Source organism: Pseudopipra pipra, chromosome 3 (assembly GCF_036250125.1).
Source record: "Pseudopipra pipra isolate bDixPip1 chromosome 3, bDixPip1.hap1, whole genome shotgun sequence".
Taxonomy (NCBI): Eukaryota; Metazoa; Chordata; class Aves; order Passeriformes; family Pipridae; genus Pseudopipra; species Pseudopipra pipra.
Genome location: NC_087551.1, coordinates 103728475 through 103751000, shown reverse-complemented (window position 1 = coordinate 103751000; position 22526 = coordinate 103728475). Strand labels below are relative to the sequence as shown.

Below are 22526 nucleotides of genomic sequence, written 5' to 3'. Positions count from 1 at the left end.
AAAATTTTGGTTGCAGTTTTGGGAGGCAGAGAAACATAGAAGGAAGTGACAGCAGACATTAAAATACTGTATGTAATGTTTTGCAAACAAAACCCCTGATATTTAAGATGCTTTTGCAATACATCTGGGAGAGTATTACATAGGAGATCACAGAAAATCTTTCAAATTAATGTGGCAGGCTTGCTATGCTCTTATTTATGAGTGTTAACCATTTTAATTTCTCTATAACACTGAATTATTGCAGCCATTTGGGATTGAGGCCAAACAGCTTATTTAAACATTTAATAATTGAAAACATGCAATTTATTTATTTATTTCCTCTGAAAATTTAACTTCAAAATACTTTAAAATCAGTGAGAGAAAAAAAATCCTTATAAGGAAATAATTTGAAAGTTCATCTGCAGTTTGCTAAGTTCTTGAGTTCAATGTTTTACAACATCATGTGGCAGATGGACTCTGAGGACCAAGAAATTATTTAGAGCAACTGTGTAAGATACTTCTCCAAACAATTTCATCTGCCCTTTTCTTACTGGCCTTAAATTTGCATCAGATACTGTGGAAGTCCTGTCAGTATTCTTTATAATCTGTAAGAGAAAAGTAAAACCAGAAGTAAAAAGGAATCTTAAGAATAAGATTAAGAATAATTAAGAATAATTATCTTAAGAATTTAAGAACCGCATAGGAATTTGCTTTAAGCATGCAACTTTGCTTTTAAAGCAAGGAAGATGCTAAGATGTATAAAAAATATCATAGATTATACAGGGAGCTTTACAATGTCTTTATACAAACCCATGATGTAAATTAGCCAAGAACATTTGGAGCATTGTATTAGGTATCTAGAAGGCCCAAGAAAAGCATTACTAAAATGGAAAGACTCAGAAGACAGTCATAAAAAGGAGGCCTAGAAAAACTCGTAATAAAAACATAGTATGTTAACCTTTCTTAGCATGGTGAAAAAAACTAACAATAGAAAATCATTAGTAATATATTTAAAGTAGATTGGGAACTTCTAATGTATCATAGACCAAGAATTGATTTTACACTAGAAATTGAGGTAGGATATCAAAACATGGTAAATGCTGAGACAAACTTAATAGAAAACAAAGAGGGAGTGGATGTTTGTAAGTTCTTCAGAGTTTTCAGAATTATAATCAATTATAATTAATGTTGTGGAAAGAATATTGTACCTTTTTTAAAATTAGGAAAGAAGAAGATAAATATCTACATATTGTCTTACAGTCTCTGGTGTTGGCCACTGTAAAAAGATGGGTTAGTGAGTTAGAAAAACACATGGATTGATCTAGTAAAATAGAATTGCTTTCAAAATTAAAGGAACTAATATAAAATTTGGCTGTTAAGGTTTGAAATTTTAAACTCAATTTAAAGACTCAGCAATTCATTGATCAAAGGAAAAGGAAGTCCAGTTTAGAGGATACAGTAGGACAAAGCAAAAAAACTAATAACATAGGAACTTCCTAGCACTTATTTGTTGATTTGCTTTGTTTACCTACAGAGGGAAACTGCAAAGATAAATTCTTAAGTCTGACACAGCCATGCTTAAATTTTCAGCTGACATTAATGTCAAAAATGAAAAGTGAGTGCACTGTTTTATTTATGCAGCAGAGGACAGATTTTTATCTCCCTTTTTATTTTATTCAACAGTCATTTCACTCACTGCTGCCCGATTCCAATCTGCTGTCAGTGTCTGAGGTAGCCCATGAGAGCTTAGGACAGGCAAGGCTTCCAGAGTAGAAAATTTGTTCAAATTTCCTTTGTTTGGCCACTAGATGACTCTCTGTTCTATTGAAATTTAGCAGGAAAAGCTGTAGGCCCTGGGTTTACAAAAATTGATGTCAGAGCGGGGTGGGGAAGAGAGGGGGGAGGGAGGGTTGGGTTTGGTTGTTTTTTCATTTGTTGTTGGTATCAGTACTTCAGTATGCTTAAGGTAGCATGGAACACTCTACCCAAGGGTCAAGCAAGGTCTTGATGAAATTCATTCTGAATCATGAATCTGCATATGAATCATGAATCATCATCTGCAGCATTTTAGAGCCTGAGAAGCTGAGTGAGCTGACCAGGTATGTTATGCAGACCTCTGAAGAGAACTATTGGACAAGGGCTTACAGTAAATCCCAGTCTGCTCCCATGTTTTCTGCTGAATCAAAGAGCAGATGGTATGGCTGCTATTTGGTTTTCAGAATCTTAAGCGGGCACTGTGCTGTGAATAGAAGGCTATCCACCGTTATATATTAAACTGGATGGCAACAGGCAACTCAACAAATCAATTTTTTTTAGAAGTACTTCAATTTGTTTATGAAAAGTCCGGGAACTAGCACTGCTATAGCAGATGTTTATCCTTTTTTTGATGATTACAATCCTTCCCAATATAAATTACTGTCATGTGGCATAAAAAAGTCCAACAGGCCCCAAGACACAAATACATTTTACTGTGCCATTGGTTGCTGCTTATGTCTGATGGAGAGAGAGAACTTTGAAGATCATATGAAGTGAATATTTACGCAACTTAGTTTTTGATACCATGACAAGAGTCATCAACTAAACATCATTATTTGTCCAGATCTAAAGATAATAATATTTTCAGAAGACATTATGACAAGACAATTATTTGATCAGCAGAAGTTTAGCATGACATCTGAAAGTATGAGAAAGGAGAGAGATTTATTCTGGTTCCCTATTAAAATATTCTAATCCTCAAACACAAGCTGGAAGTAAAACCAATTATAGCTACTTACAGCTGAAAAAGTGTTTTCATCAAAGTGATGTGGATTTCAGAAGTATTTGTATTTTCATATACATTTTCCAAATTTATTCTAAACTGCACCCATAATGAGTGAATTAATGAATGAATAACTAGTTAACTTAGTAAACCAAATGTTAACCACATCTTTCCAAGGATCAATATTGTCACTTCTTTTTCAAGATGGGATTATTTAAATGTATTTGTAAATTTTTCAAGTAATGAAAAAAAATAGTAAAGTTCAAGCCTTTGAATAAAGAAAAACCTGGTGCAATTTATATTACTGTGAATGATATTTCAGTTTCATTCATGGCTTTACCTTTGATTCTCTTTTTAATACTTCTAGAGGAATAACTTAGACAGAGACTATGGAGTGGTGTTGGAATTTCTCAGGCAGCCATTTTCATTTGATAATTTTCAATCAAGTGTGAAATTCCCGAAGGGAGCATTTAAGATCTCTGCATTACATTTTTTTAATCTGGTTATCCTTTATTCATCTGTCTTTCTAGATAGGAAATGTCATTATTTGATGGCATTTGATAAAGTGATTTATGTCATCTGATAAATCAGAGCTTATACCATCACAGCAAAATTGAAAAAGTACAGTTGAGGAGTGAAGTAAGGATATGCAAGTGCTTCCTGTCATTTTCTTGCATTGTAAAACTTGCTAGCTATGACCTAAAATTCAATACTGGGAAATCAAGAGGTCAAGAAAAGAACTTGCAGAAAGGTAGCTAGAATTTTTTATGACTTAAATTCACCTTTGATACTAGAGAACTGTGCAACATTAGCACTTCAATGTCTCCCTCATTTTAAATAGTTTCATGTTCTGTGCCATGGCAACTACAGGCAGACTATAACCATGAACAAATTGAGGCTAGAGAGAGCTTCAGAATCAGGTCTGGCCTTCATTCAAAACCCTTCGAAATGGATGAAAGGGTGTCTATTGACTTTGATGGACTTTGGCTTGAACTCTGCCAGATTCTACAGGCAGATTTGGGTTCTGATTAAGGCTCCAGATGTTCATGCATTTTATTCAATTGCTCCTTATTTATATGTATTGAATAGCACTTGGAATAAGTCCAGGAATATGGGACGTTTGCCTTCAAGAATGGTATAACAGTGAATGCAAGAACATCACCCTGTTTTAATGCCTCTGAATTTTATGTGGTTCCCTGCATAGTGACAGACATTTTGCATTTGGGATATCATCCTTCACTCCAGAATTAGGCCAGGGGTGGGTGACTGTACAGTGAGGTAAGATGGAATGCTCATGGGCAAAAGAGGAAAGGAAATAATGTTCACATCAGAACTACTTCTGTAATCATTGAGGCCTGGGTCAAAATTGCACTTATCAAGATGCACCAGAACATATTTTTATTGCATTTTCTACAGATTCCAAAGCTTCCGGACAGTGAGGAAAGGCAGGGCGTCAAGTATGTCAAGCATTATATATAATAAATAATACAATATAATATATAATGTATATCATAAGTTATAAAGAACTGTATAAGGCACTGTCAGATCAAGAGCAAGGTACCTTTAGAAAAGACAAAGACATGACTGTTTCTCTGATTTTACAAAGCAAGACTAAGTCTTTGAAAGTTTGTGGCCTTTATTTCCACTTTTGCAACAGGAATGTGCTGATCTAAGAACATGACAAGGAGGACAAATGGTTTACCACCTGCTGCCTGAGCACTCACCCGCAGGTCACCAGTCTTGTCAAAGAGATTTCCAGTGACGAAATATGAAATGGCATTACCATCAAAACACATCAGACTATCTTTCCTTTGAAGAAAAGCAACAGCTACACTAACTTTGAAGTTTGAGGACAGGAAGGCAATTAGTTCAAAAGTACTAGACACAAATGGGGAGATGAATTCAATGTTGCCACTAATAGAAACTGGCAGTTTCAAATCCTGAAAGATGGACTTCTTATAGCACTTTTCAACTACAACTCCACAGCTAGTGAACAGATTTTGAACCGTAAGAATGAAATCACTTGAAAAACCATGTCCAATCCTCAGAAAAGTTAATCTTTCTGCTATGTGTAAATAGATTTCACAGAACTTCTACTCTGTGTGCCACCAGACCCTCACAAGCCACATATGACTCCAATAATCTACATGTCACAGGAATAAAGCAGAGAAGATTGTGGGAATTGCGTGAATTCTTTTAAATAAAACTTTGCAGATGATGTTAGAAAGTGGACTACACTATATGCTACAGAAGAGAAAACTACTTCCTCTGCTTGCAAACGACTAAACAAGAATCTCGTTAATGAACTAGTCCTTGAACATATGAACAAAATACAGCAATTAATCACTTGAGAAATTACAGTGCTATTAAGAGTACCAAACTTGGGTCTTCTGTCTGTTTTTAACTCTGTCTTAACTTCACCTTTCTTCAGTTTATATTGGCTTAACATCAGAGCCTCAACTTCAGAATTCGAGATTTCTCAGAGCTCTGTTACAATCTCTTACATCTTTCTAATAATTTTTGCCAAAGTTTTGAATAACAGCTAAGCTGAGCTATTAATCTTGAAATGCATTAACTCAACCACAAGTGGTTACATTCATTCCTTACACTTCATTCTTCTGAAAGCCATCGGCTGTCTCCTTGCTATACTGACCATCACTAACACTAACTGAGTTGCAACGAAGACAAGTGAATATATCTCTGGATGACTAGACATTCTGTTATCTATAGAAATACAGAACATAATAAAGCCTTTACTAGTAAGATTACCCAGCTGATAATCTAGAGGACTATGAACTTTTTTCTTCTCATAATACAAGGCATCATATTAAATGTAATCTGTAATCTGTTAGCCATGTCTTTTCTTTCTGTCTGCAGGTATGCTACCTAAGAGTAAGGTAAGACTAATGTCAATAATCACCTGAGAGTTTTCAGCAAATATAGAATATATCTGTTCTTTTTTTTTTTTTTAAACAGAATCTGCTGTAATTAGCATAAAACATGAATTCAAAAATATGTGCTGATAATTTTTTCCCAGGCATGCTTGAAGATTTCATTAACAATATTTAGAACTTCAAGTGTTATGGAAATCAGCTTTAAATTAGAACACCGCTCACATTATATTGCCTCATAAAAGTTAAAATCTCCTAAAACAAGCCATCAGATTAACATTTTCTAAGGTACCAGTGGTGAATTCTCACAGTGGAAATCTAGTCCTCTGGCAGGCCACCAGGCAGGCTTAATTTAAATTTGACAGGCTGTAGTGCAGTGTAAGGTTTACTTGTTCAATCAAGCATTCAATTAACTAACATGTCAGTATGTTGGTCCTTTGTGGGACAAATAAAAGGCAGCTAAAGTGCATTGAGCCATCTGAATGGATAGTTGTGTAATTAATATTTGCTTTTAATTTATTGTAAGATGTCCAGATGCTCTGGCAATCAGTTCCTGAGAAATCCTTAAAATAATTGACTGAGTTCTGTAAACTTTCTAGAGGGCAGCAGGTTTTCCTGTTTTCTCTATGCAATTAAAATTGGGCAAATGATTCAGACCCTTTAAATTTTTAAAAATCTTTTTTATTAACATAATTTTTACATTTATGACAGAATTTCTCTGTAATTTAATGTTTGTTTACTACTAGGGTTTATCTATTATCTATACCCCGTCTCAGACTGTCATTGTTTTGGGACCACACTGCATTCTCCAACTCAGTAAACCAAGATTTATTGGTTTGGGAGAGCAGGTGGCTTGTAATTTCAGGACATTTTCTTTTTCTCAGTTAATCTCATCTTTGTTAGCCGCTCCATCAGTTAATCTTAGTTGTGTAAACACTGAACCAGGAGAGGGAAAGGCATTTGAAGTGTGTGATTTTATTACATATGAGTTGAGATAGGATGAGTTGTCCTCTGAAAGCATGGCTCTCTTTCTACTGCTTAGATAAGTAATTTAGACTATATGTAAAACTTTTAGGTGAAAAACTGGAGGAGGGGGGAGATCAGAGCTTTTCAGTCTGTTTCCATCTCACTTAACTACAATAGTTATCCTAAACGTTTCCTATAGCCATTGGAAATTCAGAGAATGACATAGCTTGGACATTCCATTCCCATTAAGTACTGAAAAAGCCTAAGTCTATACTGATAATTGAAATCAGGTGAATCAGATCTTTATGTGGCAAAACTTTGCATTTCACCAAGGCCTGAGAGTGAATGGAGTGCTTCTCAGCTAACCAAAAGACTGGCTATATATACCTAACATCACCTGGTGACAGTGACACCGTGGGAATAGCAAGGACATTCCACTGGTGACCATTTGTCTCATAAGACACTACAGGCCCTAGTGGGAGGTTCATCATGTGTTCCACTGTGCCCTGTCCAACACACTATTTTGTATGTCTGGTAAGTCCTAGAACTGATTTTTATCTCCACTCCCCATTGCATTTGCATCATGTAGTTATGTATTTCCCCCAATCAGACACTGGACAAAATGTCATTTGCAGAAGGATCATTCCCACAGCTATCACCCCTGGCTTATTTTTCCCCTGACCAAAGTTGTATTGATTTTCCTACTGCCATCTTCCTCGTTAACATTTAATGATCCCACTGAATGTACAGATAATAGAGATGCCAGTATCCCTGTAGGGGTTAGCTGTGATCACACAGACATCCTCCCACCAAAATAAAAAAAAAAAATAGTAATAACAGAGATCCCACAAGCATTCATCTACATAGACACATTAATTTGAATGGTAATAGAAATCTCACCCAGAAGTGGTAGATTAGCTCATAAATCAGATTTAAGGAATACCTTTTCAAACTTTACATCTTGAATTCAAGATATAGAGGGTTCATTTTTTAGATAAACTGCTTAGCAGCTACTTCTTTTTTACATGTAATACACTATGCTAACTTCTATGTTTAAAAATACTAAAATATTTAAAGTTTAGTAGGATACAATACTAAATTCTATGTTTTGTAAGATTTATTTTACAGCTATGAAAGCTTTTTAAAATATGTGAGCCATATTTTCCAAGCTCCACTTAATCTATCTTCAATATTCAGTTTCTGACTGGAGTCTGCTTGGGGACTTTATTTTCAGGAGGCAGAAGTTTGACAATATTTGGAAAAATAACCAGTTTGAGAGGTCTTCAGTGAAATACTGAGAAGTTGAGGCACCACAAATGACTAGTCATATTTGTAAAACATGGAACATTGTGAACAAAACCAATAAAAAACTCTTTCATGTTTTTGAGCTATTCAGTCTGAAACTAGTTCATATAAGGTTTGGAATAGTTAAAGAATATGACCTGAGTTTTCCTGCCAATATGATAACTCTTTTAAAGTCAAAATGGTATGTATTTCTTTTCCTTAGCATTGTTATAGTAAAGCACATATTATTTTTTTTTAAATCTATGAATGCTGCAAATCAAACGGCTCCCTCAATATCAATACAAGTCTTATTCCCGTTTCAAGGAAATAAGAAATATATGACAGTCCACAGCTGAACATGAAAAAAAATTCTACCTCTGACATTTTATGCTCCTGCTTTATTTCCATTCATGTTATCTTGGACATTACTCTTAGGAAAGTCATTAAAAGTTCAAAGGTATGTATGAGATTAAGGCTTTCAGGAGAATGAAATTGAAGATCGGTTTTCAGTACTGATATCTCTTGCAGTATGCAAAAATTTGACATTTCTATTGCTCTTGGGGTATATTATCAGCAGACAGTGAACTTAACTTTGGGTTCCCATGGATTAAGAAAAGTTACTAGCATGCTGTGAAACGGAAAAGCAAAAGATTATCCTCTTTATTCAGCATATGTATGCAGGCTTCTAGCATGCCAAAATTTAAAGGGTATAATTTCTATAATTGGTATTCCTAACACAGTGAAAGTTTTATCTGTATGTTTCTGAGCTTATCTGTATACAAAAGCACGAGTATAAAAGAACAGTCCAAGATTTCTGCTGAGCATGACTTTTTTTTTAGAGTCTTTTTTTTCTAACAATTTTTTCCCCTATTTATTATTGGGAGATAAAGTAGGAAACTCTTTTACAGCCCTTAGCTAGAGCTAATGGGACCCAGGCAGTATTACTGCCAGAATGAATCTGTATGTTAACTAACCCTTTGTGTAAGGGTCTAGCACCTGACACTCTTTTATATTGCCATAATTAAATAAGTTGATGGGTCAATTAAAGTGAACTTTTCACTAATAATGACCTTTCATTACAACTAACTGAAGAATCAATGGTATGAAGTCAGCACAGGCTGGAAACACTAATACAGAAAGCCTGTCAGATGCAGACATGTAACAAGGTCTGCACCTAAAGCTAAAGTAGGGTTCTCTCATATTAACAGTTGTATCATATAGTCTGATAAAAATTAATGCATTCATCTGTGTTCAATGAAGTTGTACTTTAACACGCAATCTAATTTTCTTAAAAGTAACTGTTGCTGACGCTTAGTCGAATGTTTTAATTACCAGCAGTGTTATGGTGGTCAATGATTTGTTATATTGGATCTACCAAATATTAAGGAGCTTCAGCAGGATAGGTGAGTGAATTCTCTTTCTTCCACAGCCTCTGGAAACACAGAAATCTCTGGGTAAGGATTCAGTTCTGACAGTGATTTCTAGTGATGGGCTTGTACATGGAAAAGGTCTTCGTATCACCACAGGTGGTTTGACGAGGATGAAGAATTTTGGTAAAATAGTAAGAGATCCATAATCTTTCATTAGGTGTGACAAAAACATCATGGGTGAGGATACAGAATAACAAGGCTATTCTAGTTCTGGAAATGAAATTTCATTTGTCAAGGTCTCAGAGGTGTAACTCTCAGCAACTCACTTCACATAAAGAAAATGGGTCTTGACAGAGCTGATTTTCACCTGCTATCCATTAGGTAAAGTTTTTAAAAGTAGTCAGTGCTAGCCTAACTGTAGCCCAAATAACTTTGGTGAAAGTTCACTAATGAGTTCAATGGAGAGTGCCAAATCAATAGTAAGTGCTTTTCAAAGTCCCACCACTTAGTCTTTGAAATAAACATATCAATTAAAAAAAACATAATATGAGAAAAGCCAAGAAATATCAATGCCAGCCACTTCTTTACTTCAGAAACAACTACACAACAATAGTTGAGCATGTCTGAACAACAGAACACTGCAAATTTCCAAAATATTACAGCGAGGAGGAACACATTCAAACTATGAAAAAACCTTTGTGGCACTATCCATTTAAAGATGCCAAAGAGAAAAATGGATGGATACTTCACTAGATCATTCTTTTATTTATAAATACAGAAGTCAGTAGCAGCACAGTTCATTCTAAAAGGGTACTTCATTATTGCAAAGTGTAGTGTTTCTCCAGTAAGTAGCAATATGTCAAAACCCACATATTTAACTCACTGCTCTTGATGTCAGAAGACCATGGCATACCCTAAAGAACAAACATTTGAATAGTGTTAAAATCCTGTCAGCAAAGTCTTGGGTATCCATCTGTTGCACAGATAATATACATACTGAAATGACTGCCATTTGTTACCAATACTAACAAAATAGTCAAGACTTCTTGTGTGTGTATGCATAATATATGTATTGCATATCTGCATATATGGAAATCTTATGTATATACATCTATTAGTTATATGTAAATATGCATATAAATTTCTGCTTAAATATTTACAAACAATTACTATATTTTTCAGGTTTAGTTTTTATATTGCTTTCAGTTGACTGAAAGGGCATATGGAAACAATAGGGACATATGGAAAAAAAGATCTGTTTTAAGACCAGATTGTGATATGTTTACTCATGTTGAATAACATACAAGAAATATTCCTTCTGTGGCATAAAATACTCTGTTGTGAAGAAGTGTCACAATGCAGCAAATTGTATTTATTCACACTGTAAGATATTTACCTGCAGTAGTGATAGTGTCATGTCAGAAACAAATCTGGGGTTTGATTGTTTAATTTATTTCCTAATTGTATTCTATGATCATTTTTCGAGGCAGGGTTACTCTTTTTTTTTTTTTTTACACAAACTGGGAACAGACTCTTAGCTCTGCAGTATAGAAATTACCAAGAAGGATTATTGAGGTCTCCCATTTATAAACATAATGCTGCTTAGTTTACAAGCTTAAAAATGTGACTTTCAAAATGGATTGCTAATGCCACACTGTATCCAAATAGTGTTTAAACTGAAAAATTATTTGCTACTTAATGCTGTTGAGACACTGCACTCACCCTATTTTGCCTAGGCAGTAGCATGGGTCTCCAAAGTGTGAATGGTTTTATGCGTGAGGTGTGCAGTTACTCACCCTCATACACCTTGGAGAAGAGAAAGAATGGAATTTCAAGCTTGTCTCTGAACATCTTCCTTGAACAGCCTGAAGTTTAACTGCAAACTCTCCCACCCTTTCCTGCTGCACCCACACTGTTTCAAAAGTCCACCTGAGTTCCTGTCAAAACAGCTGGAGATATTGGCTCTGCAGCACTTCTGCAGCACAGAAGCTCAAGCCTGTACTCTAAACTTCAATTTTCTATTTGTGGCCAACACATATACCCACACAGACACACAAGAGAAAGTTAAAGGGATGTTTGAAAAGCATTAACCCACTTCACCTGGGAAAATTTGCATAGATGATTACTATATGTACAAGTAAGAAAACATAATTAAGGCCCTTCTGGTAGACATCACACACGAGCCTTCCATTAAATTCTATAGGAGGTTGATGCTGAGGCCTTGATCCTCACTAGTCCTACTCCTTGATTTTAGCCCAAAGTAAATGCCCCATGAAGGGGATAGATCTTTTATTTTAAAGATCCTGATCCTGCAAACAGTTTTACATACACAGATCATCTGCAGAATCAGAAATGCCCCAAGGCCCCATAATAAAAATATGAAAAAAAATATATAAAGGCATATTTTAAATCTGCATGGCCTCTGTTAATGGAAGTTCTATAGTTCCTCTACAGATTTTCAGAGAGATACATTTTGCTCACAAAATATTATAAATTAAGAAATGAAAGTACATATTACTAGTTCCTCAATTATAAATTCCCTAGGAAAAAAATTCTAGTTTACTTCTCAATGGTAAATATGGATAAAGTAACTGCTAATTCCAACAGCATTTTGATATAAAAAAATAGAATTTCACCGGGGATTTGGATTATTTAGACAAGATAACACTATTTTGCAAAAGAGATAATGCAGAAAGCCACAACCACTTTAAAAAATACAGCACTGGCAGTTTACATCTGTATAGATTATATCTATATAACCTAGAACAAATCCACGGTTATGCCCAGTAACAGAAGATTCTTAGTTCATTCCCTTTTTTCAACGTAACATCTACACTACTCTCTTTTTGATTTACAAGCAGTTAAGTACTTGATTCCAGTATTCATTATTTTCCTTGACAATAAAACTGTAAAAAAAACCTGACAGAAAAAAAAATACATTGTGTCAGAGGATCCATGAACATAGGGCAGCTTTACATGTCAAATTTGAAATCCAAGTACAGAAAAGTTAAAAATTTCATAATAATTAAGTCAGCAAATAAATTCCAGACCTGCCATGGAAAAACTGACACTTGAACTAACAGCAGCACTTGATCACACTGTAGTCATATATTATTATCCTTTAAACCCTAATTCTGCAGTGAATCTGCCCTCAGCATGATAGCCCAGTCACACCTCCTTACATATTTCTCAGTTAATTCTTTGGTACTGGCACTTAGATCTTTCTCCTGGGTTCTAAAGCAGAAAGCACACTGTCTTCACACCATAAGCAGCAACATATAAAACTTTTTAGTCACATCCAAGTATAATTATGGGCAGAACACTGTCCACAAGCTGCTCTAATAGAAATCTTTCATAGAAAATAGCTAATCTTGAAACTAGCAGCAGCTACCCCAGACTGCTACTTCCTCTGTAGGTGCAGACAGAGGGTGAGGAACTGAGCAGGCTGAGGTACCTGATCCCACAAGATGCTATGTGTCTTGAGTGAGATACAGCATGCCTTCAACTCCAGCCAACATTGCCTGGAGTTACAGATGTTCAATACATCGCACAAACAGGTCTGTAAACTCTGGCAGAGTTTTGCACATTACTTACCTGAATATGAAAGACACTTAAGTGAAATGAGGCAGGATAATTAAGACTCTTCACACTCTACCACAAACCAAGGGCCACGTCTTGCTGCACCTTCTTTTAACCTGAAATCCACTATACAGATCAATAGCATATTGCCATAAAATTTATGCTATGAGGGGTTTTGGTTTTTGGGTTTTTTTTGTTTGTTTGTTTTAATTTTATACAACCATAAGACTTGGAAGGAAAACAGAATTCTAACAAATAAAAACAAAGTAATCTGGAAACATAAGATGGAGATGGAGACAAAATTTGACAGTGGTAAAACCTATTTTGCCACCCGTCCTTACAGCTCTCTCCCAATAAGCAGTCAACAAACCGTAAGCATTTTGGTCATTACAGGGAAACATTTCACAAAGGCTCTCTATGTTTCAAGAGGACATGAATTGAATTTTTAATAAAAATTAGTCTCAAAGCTATTCAAAAGATTGCATTTTGAAAAGAGAAAGAAAATTGTATCTAAGCAAAATTGTATAGAACTGTTACCCAAAGAACTAACAGAAAGCTTGAAACGTGACACAGAAGAAAGACACGCAAAGTATCCTGACATTGCTGTCAGGATACAAGTCAGTACTTCAAGAGCAATGAATGAGATGTAAATATTTACCCTAGGTAGCTAGACTGAAGAATGCAAACAGATTCCATAGATATAATACAATTTGTCAATATCTTTACTGCTGGAAATGGAAATGTTAACTCCAGCAGGCCACTGATCCTGAAAGATGAGTATAATCAATTACATTTTTTACTTGTCAGTCATTCACATCATTGGCTTTCTTGCAGCTGACTGCTCCCCAGCCTTCCATTTCTTGTTTCAAGGCATTGAACAACTTTTTATATCTGCTCTTCACTCAGTTTTTTACATAGATTCCCTACTGCCATCTCAGGTTAACACTGCTTGTTTCAGAGTTAGTCTGTTTTCTTCCCTTGTTTTCTCAGTGTTGCCCGTGTCCCCTGTCTCCCATCTCAGAAAGGTGGCCCCTCTGATCTCTGAAGTGTCATCTTAAATTTCACTCTTCGTCAAGGTCCAAAAATTTTATGCACCTCTTACAACCTGATCCAAAGCTCACTGAAGCCAGCAAAAGCCTTTCCATGAACTTCAATGGACTATGAATCAGGACCAGATTGCTGTCAATAGCTCCGGACTGAAATGTAGCAAGAGAAAAAACAACAAAAGAAAGTGTATGTATACCCTTGTTGTTAATTACAGACTGCTACCTGAACATAGTCATGGCAATACTATATCTTAGGTTAATACCATCTGTGACTATTTCTAATATATTTTCTACAGTCCTTATGCAAAGGACTAAAGCCTTATATTGTTGTACTTTTATCTATACAAATTTGGAGTTATGCCAAAGACTTCTGACAGTTTTTGAATAAATAAGCATACACTAGTTCCTATCACTTCTTTTATATACTATAAAATAGCATTCTACATCTAGCTAGGTAAAACAAGGAAAATTGTCATGTTTATGAATCAGGTTAGTAAATCCTTATGAAAAAAATCCAGAGTTAAAGTGGTTTAGTAGAGTGACAGAGTATTCAGAAAGCACAGTGAAAAGTTTAAAGACAGCATGTTTTAAATTCTCACTAGTGAGGATATACAATGCTATTCCTGTAAGGAACCTCTGTCTAATCTTGAAGAAAAAGAATCAGCAATAACACTGTGACTCTCCTTCATTTTTCTTGCCTTCATTCATTAACATTCTGTTACTTATTCCCTCTTCATGTCATTCTCCCTGACTTTTACAACCTCATATCTCTAAAGCATAATTTTTATAAGGAAAAATTAGAATAAATTGCTTTTGCCCACCTTTCCTTCTCCTACCACTTTTTAGTTTTTTGTAAGTGCCTTATTGTAAAGCCAGTGCTTTTCCACAATCCCAAAGCACTCCCACAAAGTGGTATAGGGAAATCAGTTCTAACAGATAATTTAGGAGATCAAATGGAGTAAAATAATTAAGATACACAACTACTATGTAGCAGATTCTGTTCCTGTTATGGGAAAAGCTATCATCACCAAACAGCAACTATTGCCTGCATAAAGCCAAAATATTACACATTTATTAAAAGGTATCCTGTGGTTTGAGGTTATTTCAACAGTAATTACAACTCACATTTTTACCCTATACTGTACGAAACAAGGTATTTTAGGGGAGGGGATAAGAGTAACACTGGCTATTACCACATAACTTTGCCAAGTGTATCAGAAAGTACAAAGCCAGTTAGATGACCTTCACTGAGAGGGTACAGTTGTGAGGGTAGAGGTTTGGGGTGTTTTTTTGTTTTTTTTTTTTTTTTTTTTTTTTTTTAATAAAGATATTTATGCTGACACTTGAAGTACACTCCACCCTCACAGTTTCAGCTATGGGAGGCAAATGTTTGTAGAAATGAAGTTACTGTTGCAACAAGGCTGCTTATGACATTGTTTAATTAAAAAAAAAAAAAAGGACACAGTACATTGATAGGGGGTGGAGTGTATCGTAGATACAAAAGAGGGGTATTACTTCTCTTCTGTTGTCTGACATTGATGTGGGAAGAGAAGACAAAAACAAATGCATTTTCTTTCCAGCACTGAAACATGCAAAGACAAAATGCTCATTACAAGTTGTATGCAGCTCAGAATAATAATAAAAAGAAATGCCCCAGTATACTTGTTTGAATTTTTTAAAGATATATATATTTAATTCTCTGATCTTTCAATTCAAAACTTAGAATTAAGCAATGAGTGAACAGGATCTGAAATACAGACAAGGCATTGCTCACATCACATTAAAAGGCATCTTTTAAATGCTGCTGTGGATTTCTAAACTTACACTGAACAGAATTTTTAGTTGCTGGGAATTTGAAATGCAAGATGAACCTGGCCACATTACATCTACTTTCTTTAAGTGGAATTGTAAATATGTAATAAATTGCTGTTTCAAAGAGGCAACATGCAGAATTCAAAATTATTTGTTTCTTGCAGGATTCTGTTGACCTGTGCATGAAGACGTATTGAAGCAGTGGTGCAGTGAGAATCACTACAGCGATACAAATCCACAGCTCAAGCATGAGATCCTAGAGGCTGGATCTCTGAGGAGCAACACAGAGTATACTGTTTTCCAAAATACACCACTTTTTTTAACCAATGAATTTAGTTTGAGGAAAACTGCTGCTCAAAAACTTTTTTTTTTCAGAAGAAAAATGGCAGGAAGGATGGGAGAAGGGAAGAGGTGGAAAAAGCTTATGCATTATGATGACATTTAGCAGGGAGCTGCAAACAGAAAGCAAAGGCAAATATTTTAAATGTGATAGATTTCAACCAGAAATATGAAAGTATTTTCCCCGTAAATTACTTGCCAGAGTCGGCTGGGACAACATTTGGATTGCAGCTACAGGCTGAAGCAACATGTTACGAAACAAAACAAACAGGCATTTATCCCCCACCCCAACACCCCCTTCCTCTCCCAGTTAGCAAAGTATGACTGATACTTTTGGTTGACTGCAAGGCAAGTATTAGCTAGAATCTCATTAAGCTAGATCCACATCCACGGTCCCAGATGTTTAAAACTTATCATGGATTAAAGCCATGAAATAAAAATTAAAGAAATTTCAATTTGAAATTTTATTGGCGTGTTGCTAGAATGGTCAACATCGATTGACAGGAGAGACTTTGTCCACATATTCTGAGAACAGCCTTCCTGCACCTCCCCCCTTTTCTTCCTCCCTCTTGCTCTTTCAGCATTAATGCTATTAAAAGCCAAACAAAATACTGGCTATGGGTGTAAAGAATGCTGGTTTTTTTAGAATGTTGCCATGGATCCTGCTTCCAGTCGTGTCCCACGGAAGGAAGGTGTAGCCTCCTGTCTCTGTGGCAGGCTGGTCTCCCCGGGCAGGGCAGAAAGAAGATAGCCATGTACTCCTACTCCTCCCTATTCTTTCCCATCCACTATAGCCAGGTCTTTGATCACCCTCAGTTTGCCACTGGCATCGATCCTGCGCTTCTCGCGTATTAGATCCTCCAGGCTGTGGAACCTCACTGTGTGCACCTTGTTCTCTGCCAAGTGGATCTTGAGATAGTACTGCTGCTGGTGCTGGGTGCCGGCAGCCGCCTGCAGCTCCCCCCCGGCTTTGAACTCCCGTTTCCCGAAGCGGCACCAGGCGGCGAAGCTCTCGGAGTTAGTCCAGCAGATCTCGTCGCTTTTTAAGCCCAGGTGCCCGCAGGCGTTCTGCACCACCAGCTCCGCCACCAGCGGGCGGAAGCGGTACCAGCTATTCACCACCCGGCCCACGTTGCCCGCGGCCGCCTCGTACAAGCTGTCCTGGCGGATCTGCCCCTGGTGCAGGTGGATGATCTGCCCGCCGCCCACGTACACCGCCCAGTGCGGCGGCGGGTGCTCCGACGGCCCCAGGTAGAGCAGCTCCAGCAGGTCCCCCGGCTTGCAGAGGGCAGGCAGGGCTGACACCGAGTAGACGCTGAGGTCCCCAGCCTGGGGGCCGCTGCTGACCTTGGAGAAGATGCATTCCTGGCCGCGGAAAGCGGAGAACTGGGTCTCGTTCAGCACCAGCTGGTGGTGGAGGTGGTGGGTGGGCGTCTCCTGGCCAGGGCTGCCGGAGCCCTTCACGCCGTACTTGTCTGGCTGGCCTCGCTCGTCCAGGTCCTCCTCCTCATCCGAAAAGAAGTAAGCCACCCCGACGCGTAGCTCGTCCTTCTCGATCCCCGAGGGGTCCCCGGTCGGCAGCTCGCTGTAATTCAGGTGGGTGATGCGATCCAGTTGATTTCCCATCAATGACAGGGCGAGGCGAGGGCAGGAATCGCCGGATCTGAAGGAGGGCGGGGTGGGCACAGACAGAGAACAAGAGATGGGAAGGAGAGTGCAAGCGGAGGGAAGAAAGAACGAAAGAAAAAATAAATCAAGGCACATACAAAAGACTTCAGCGATTCCGCCCTAAGCCCCCATCCCTCCCTCACTGCTTCCCTCCCCTCTGCGCAAGGGATAAACTTCCAGTGCGGATCCTTCCCCTGCCCCCAGGGTGCGGGGCAGGGCAGAGCCCCGACTCCCCGGCACTCTCCCCACGGTACTGGAGCGCCCGGTTCCCAGTGCCGGGAGAGAAGGAGGCTCCCGCCATCCGCCAGCGCTGCGCGGGGGGACCGAGCTGCCCCGGGAGTCTCCTCTCCCCGCCCTGCGAGGAGAGAGAGCTCCAGGAGGGTCTAGCCGGAGGGTCCCAAGCCCTCCCTTCCGCCAGCACAGCCGAGCCGAGCCGCGCTGCTTACGGGGAGGCGGCTGGAGGAGCCCCCGGGGCTGGCACCCCTGCCCGCCCGCTCCCCACAGCCCGCCCGGGACCCGGCAAAGAACAGGAAAAGCGCAGGAGAGCGGCACCCTCCCACACCCGAGGGGTCCCTCCCGTCCCGCTCCGTACCCGTGGTCGCCCAGCGCCAGAACCCCCCCAAACTCCTTTAAAGTCGTCCTGTCCCCATGGGCGCCGCAGAAGGAAGCCAGCTCTGTCCTCCCCGCTGCCGCCGCCCGGCTCCTCCGCCCGCGCCGCTCTGGGCGGCCCGGCCCCTCCGGCGGCCCTAAGTAGCGGCGGCGCCGCTGCCGAGCCCGCCCCGGCCCCGCTCATTGGCCGCGCCGCGCCCCGCGCTGGCGGCGCTGGGCCGCCTCACGGCCCCGCCGGGCCCCGGACCCTGACCCGCGGCTGCCCCGGGGCTGCACAGGCGGGGACTGCCGGGGAAAGGGCGTTAGACCACCTCGCGAAGCCGCTGCAAAGCTAACCCCTGCACCAGAGGAAATAAAAAGAAATTAAAGAAAAAAAAGTCGTTTTTATCCAGCTAGCCCGCCCAGGTTCAGCAGGTGGGACGCGCGCGGCCAAGAGTTGTTCCGTCCCTCGAGGCTGGACGTGGGTGTCCCCTCACCTCACTTCAGCGGTCTCACGTTGTGCTTGTGCAGTCTAAGCTGATAGCCTGGGTTTCCCTTTGGTGAGGAGAGACAGGCATTTCCAGAGGGCTGTTCCTCTTACCTGTTGTGCCTCCTGTTTTAGGAATTGCCCTAAGGAGGTGCCTTGCCATTGCCTCTTGCCATTGCCTAGATGTGAAGTCGGAATGTTTGATGGTTGGCATTAGGTGAAATGACACATCTGAATGAAGTAGCAGTTGTGGGTTGTCCTCAGATGTGACTGAGGACGTTGTGTCCTCAGACATGCCATGGTTTAAGTAAAATATTAGACTGCCTGACAGTAGCAGTCCATTCCTTCTGAAAATATATGAAATCTAAAATCCGTCATCTGTAGTAGCCAATAACAATGCACACTTAACCATCTAATTTTGCACATTATGGAAATGGAACTCAGAAAGCCTTTTCCCATGAGGTTGTGTCAAAGATGGGATGGTAACCTGGTTCTTCTGACTTCTTAGTCTTCTGCTCTAACCATGTGAACTTCTGAAAAGTGAGAATTTAAATATTTTAAGACACTTCATGAAAAAAATCTAATGACGTTCTTTGGTTCAGATGTGAATCATATTAAAGTACCATTTTTAGCTAGAAGTAAATCTACTACTTTCTTCACAGTGGAAATAGTTTTGCCATCTAGACATAAGTATTTCTGCTTTCGGTGTGTCAGTAGATAATATCTCTCTTCACTGCTGTCCTTTTCCCAGTCTTCAGGTTTAATTAACTGAGAACAATAATGCCATCACTTTATTCTTGTGATAGAGAGAAGTACATCCTTAAATAAATATAGTGAATTTCAGTTTCTCAGGGTACAAGCTGTATAACTAAGCTCATATGGATCAAATACTGAGTTTCTTAGAAAAATGACCCTTTTCCGTAGACATTCAAATATTGATATAGCTGTCTTTCTAGAAGAATTGTTCTCATAATTTTTTTAACATATGCAAAGGCATCACATCATAAGTGGAAGAGAAGAAAGGGTGTGTTTAGTGGCATTCAAAGACTGGCATCGGTTATTTTTTCACTGTGGCAATTATACTAATCTGTTGATGGTTACAGGCTTCCCATGTCTCATATACCTGGAGCTATGTCCAGAGACTCACAGGAGTTAAGCTGATTTACAGCAGTTAAGAATGTAGCATTCAGGGTCTGTAAAACTAGAAAGTTAATTTGAAAAAAAAAAAAAAAAAGAAAAACTTGTTTTCTAAAATATGCATTTTAAACTTTCACAGGACTAAGTATAACAGATGGATGTTATTTATCTCTGGAATTGTGTAAATACTTTTCTAATGATTGTCAGAAATTATATGTTCTTTTACAGCATGACCTTCCTCAACTGCAACATTTTAAATTAAATTATGAAAACACTCTAATAGGTTTAGAGTTAAGGCTACAAAACAGTGTTTAAATATTTTGACTTTTTTGATAACTGTTCATGTGCTTCATTGTTAAAGCTAGTCCAAACTGAAAGCCATTTTCCATAGACCTTCATCAACAGTTTCTGTTTTCTAAACACTTTACATTTTTCCTGTTTAAAGTCTGCATCTTTTTAGGTTGCACTCGCACAGTTTGCACTTCCCACGTTTGCCAATCATCAAGGCTATGTGGAGTAATTTTTAGATAGTTCTAAACAAACAAAACATTATTTCATCCTTTCCATGCAAAATAGCGGAGAACAGACTGCTTCAGCAAACTGCAGGTGCAGAAGGATGGAGTCTAGGTATAAGAAAGGCTCTGCACTTCTAACTAGGTGGAATAACTCCTGCCAAATTTTAACCATTTTTTGGGGGGTCTTCTGTAGTTTTGCAAGTCTGATCAATGAGGGTATTATGTCTCTTGCTGAAGCACTTACAATCCCTTACAATCCATATCTCTCCATGACCTCTATTCAACAGAACTCCAACACCCATTTTCTCATTTCATTTCCATTCTCTTCACGCTCTACCTCCATCCCTCTAGAAGAACTTTCCCCTCAGTTTCTCTTCAATCACAGTTTTGAATTAATACATGGAAAGATGTTGCCTTAAAAAAACCCAGAAAACACGTCAACCAACAAACCAGCAAACCCCCAAACTTTTATAAGCATACTTATATGTAGCTGTGATTAAAGGGCACTACTGGAGATGTTTGTTTTGCCTGAACTAATTTGATTAATATGTTTATCATCTCCTTCAGATGTTTAACTTCAGGGAGCTCATGGGGTCTTATTTAGCAAGGCAGTGAGTGCAGGCTTGGCTGGTCTCAGATGATTGCACAGGCAGTGCAGCATCACTGTTCATACTCCCACTGACCAGCTTCAGCCTCATTAACCAGAGTCATAATCTCTTCTTGCACCAGGACATGGGAATTGTGATGCTACTAACCTTAGTTCGTTGTTACTAACCCTAACAATTTTTTCTGCATTCTGAGCAAGGGAAAGAAACCTGATAATATCTCTGGTTCTGTCCTGGTCTACTCTGAGGGAGTGAATTTACATTTTTCTATTGCTATTTTTTCTTTTTGTGCCTTTTTCCATCCTTGGCATTTTGTCACTGTTGCATTTATGTTTAATTTAATACAGTGAAAAACTCTTAAAATATGTAACAAAATAGATACCCAGTAGCTTATTTTTTTAAAATCTTTTTTTTTTAAATGTTCTTATCATCCTGCCTTGAGCTGAGGGAGCTTTGGACCCCTGTTGCTAAAAGTGGAGCTGAAACCACCATTGATTTTAATGAGTGAAGAACATTTTGTGCAGAAAAGTTTAGGGAAATATGTTTGAAAAAACAACCAGAGATAAAATAAGTGATGATAAGGGGGGGGAGCTTTCTTATCTGTTATAAAGTTTAGATTGTTGAAATCAGCCCATTACGATTCTGTTAATGTTGAATCTCAAATGCCTGGAAGCTCTTCTCCGTTTGAGCCTGTGGTTTGGACTGCCCACAGGCACCCAGACATAAAGGGTACCAGGAAGCATCCTCTTCACCTGAAATTCTCTAAAGTGGCTCCATTTGTATCCATTTGTACATACTCCATACGTATTTCTTCCGTGCATATACCTTTATTACCATCTCAGTGTACCTAAGGCCTCAGAGACATAGGAATGCTGGTCCTTTGAGGAACCTGTGATCTGGACCACAACGAAAGTAAATCATAGAGTTGCTCACTTTTTGCAAACAACTTTGCATACATATTGTCCACATACCATGCAAGACTAAATGTTCTGATCTGAGATACTGTGGATAAACATGGGCCCTGCTATTGGGTAAACATGTGCCCTGCTAGCCATATAGCAGCAGGCACACTGCACAACTAAGTACAGTTTCTCCATCTAACTAGTTTGGGAGAGTCATGAGATTGTGGATAGGCTGAGAGAGATGGGCCTATTCGACCTTGAGACTATTGTGGGAGACCTCAAATATGTGAAGGGAGGGTGTCAAGAGGATGGAACCAGGCTTTTCTCAGTGGTGCCAAGCGATAGGACAAGAGGCAACAGGCAGAAACGAATACACAAGAATTTCCACCAGAACATGAGGAAGAACTTTAATGTGTGAGTGCCTGAGCATTGGAACCGGCTGCCTAGAGAAGTTTTGGAGTCTCCCTCAGCGGAGATATTCAAGAACTGTCTGAACTCAATCCTGTGGAATGTGCTCTAGGATGACCCTGCTTCAGCAGGGAGGTTGGACTAGATGACCCACATTGGTCGTTTACAAACTTACCCATTCTGTGATTCTGT

The 22526-nt window shown here is 38.8% G+C and overlaps 1 protein-coding gene across 1 annotated transcript; it reads right to left on the bottom strand.

Annotated features, from left to right (window-relative positions):
• Window positions 1–16469: 16469 nt before the first annotated feature.
• On the bottom strand, window positions 16470–18426 carry LRATD1 (LRAT domain containing 1). The gene is made up of 2 exons (XM_064650551.1): window positions 18285–18426; window positions 16470–17687 (listed from the first exon to the last, which is right to left on the bottom strand). Exon 2 carries the CDS (start codon window positions 17648–17650, stop codon window positions 16796–16798), a length of 855 nt encoding a protein of 284 aa, XP_064506621.1. The 5' UTR covers window positions 17651–17687; window positions 18285–18426; the 3' UTR covers window positions 16470–16795.
• Between the last annotated feature and the right edge of the window lie 4100 nt (window positions 18427–22526).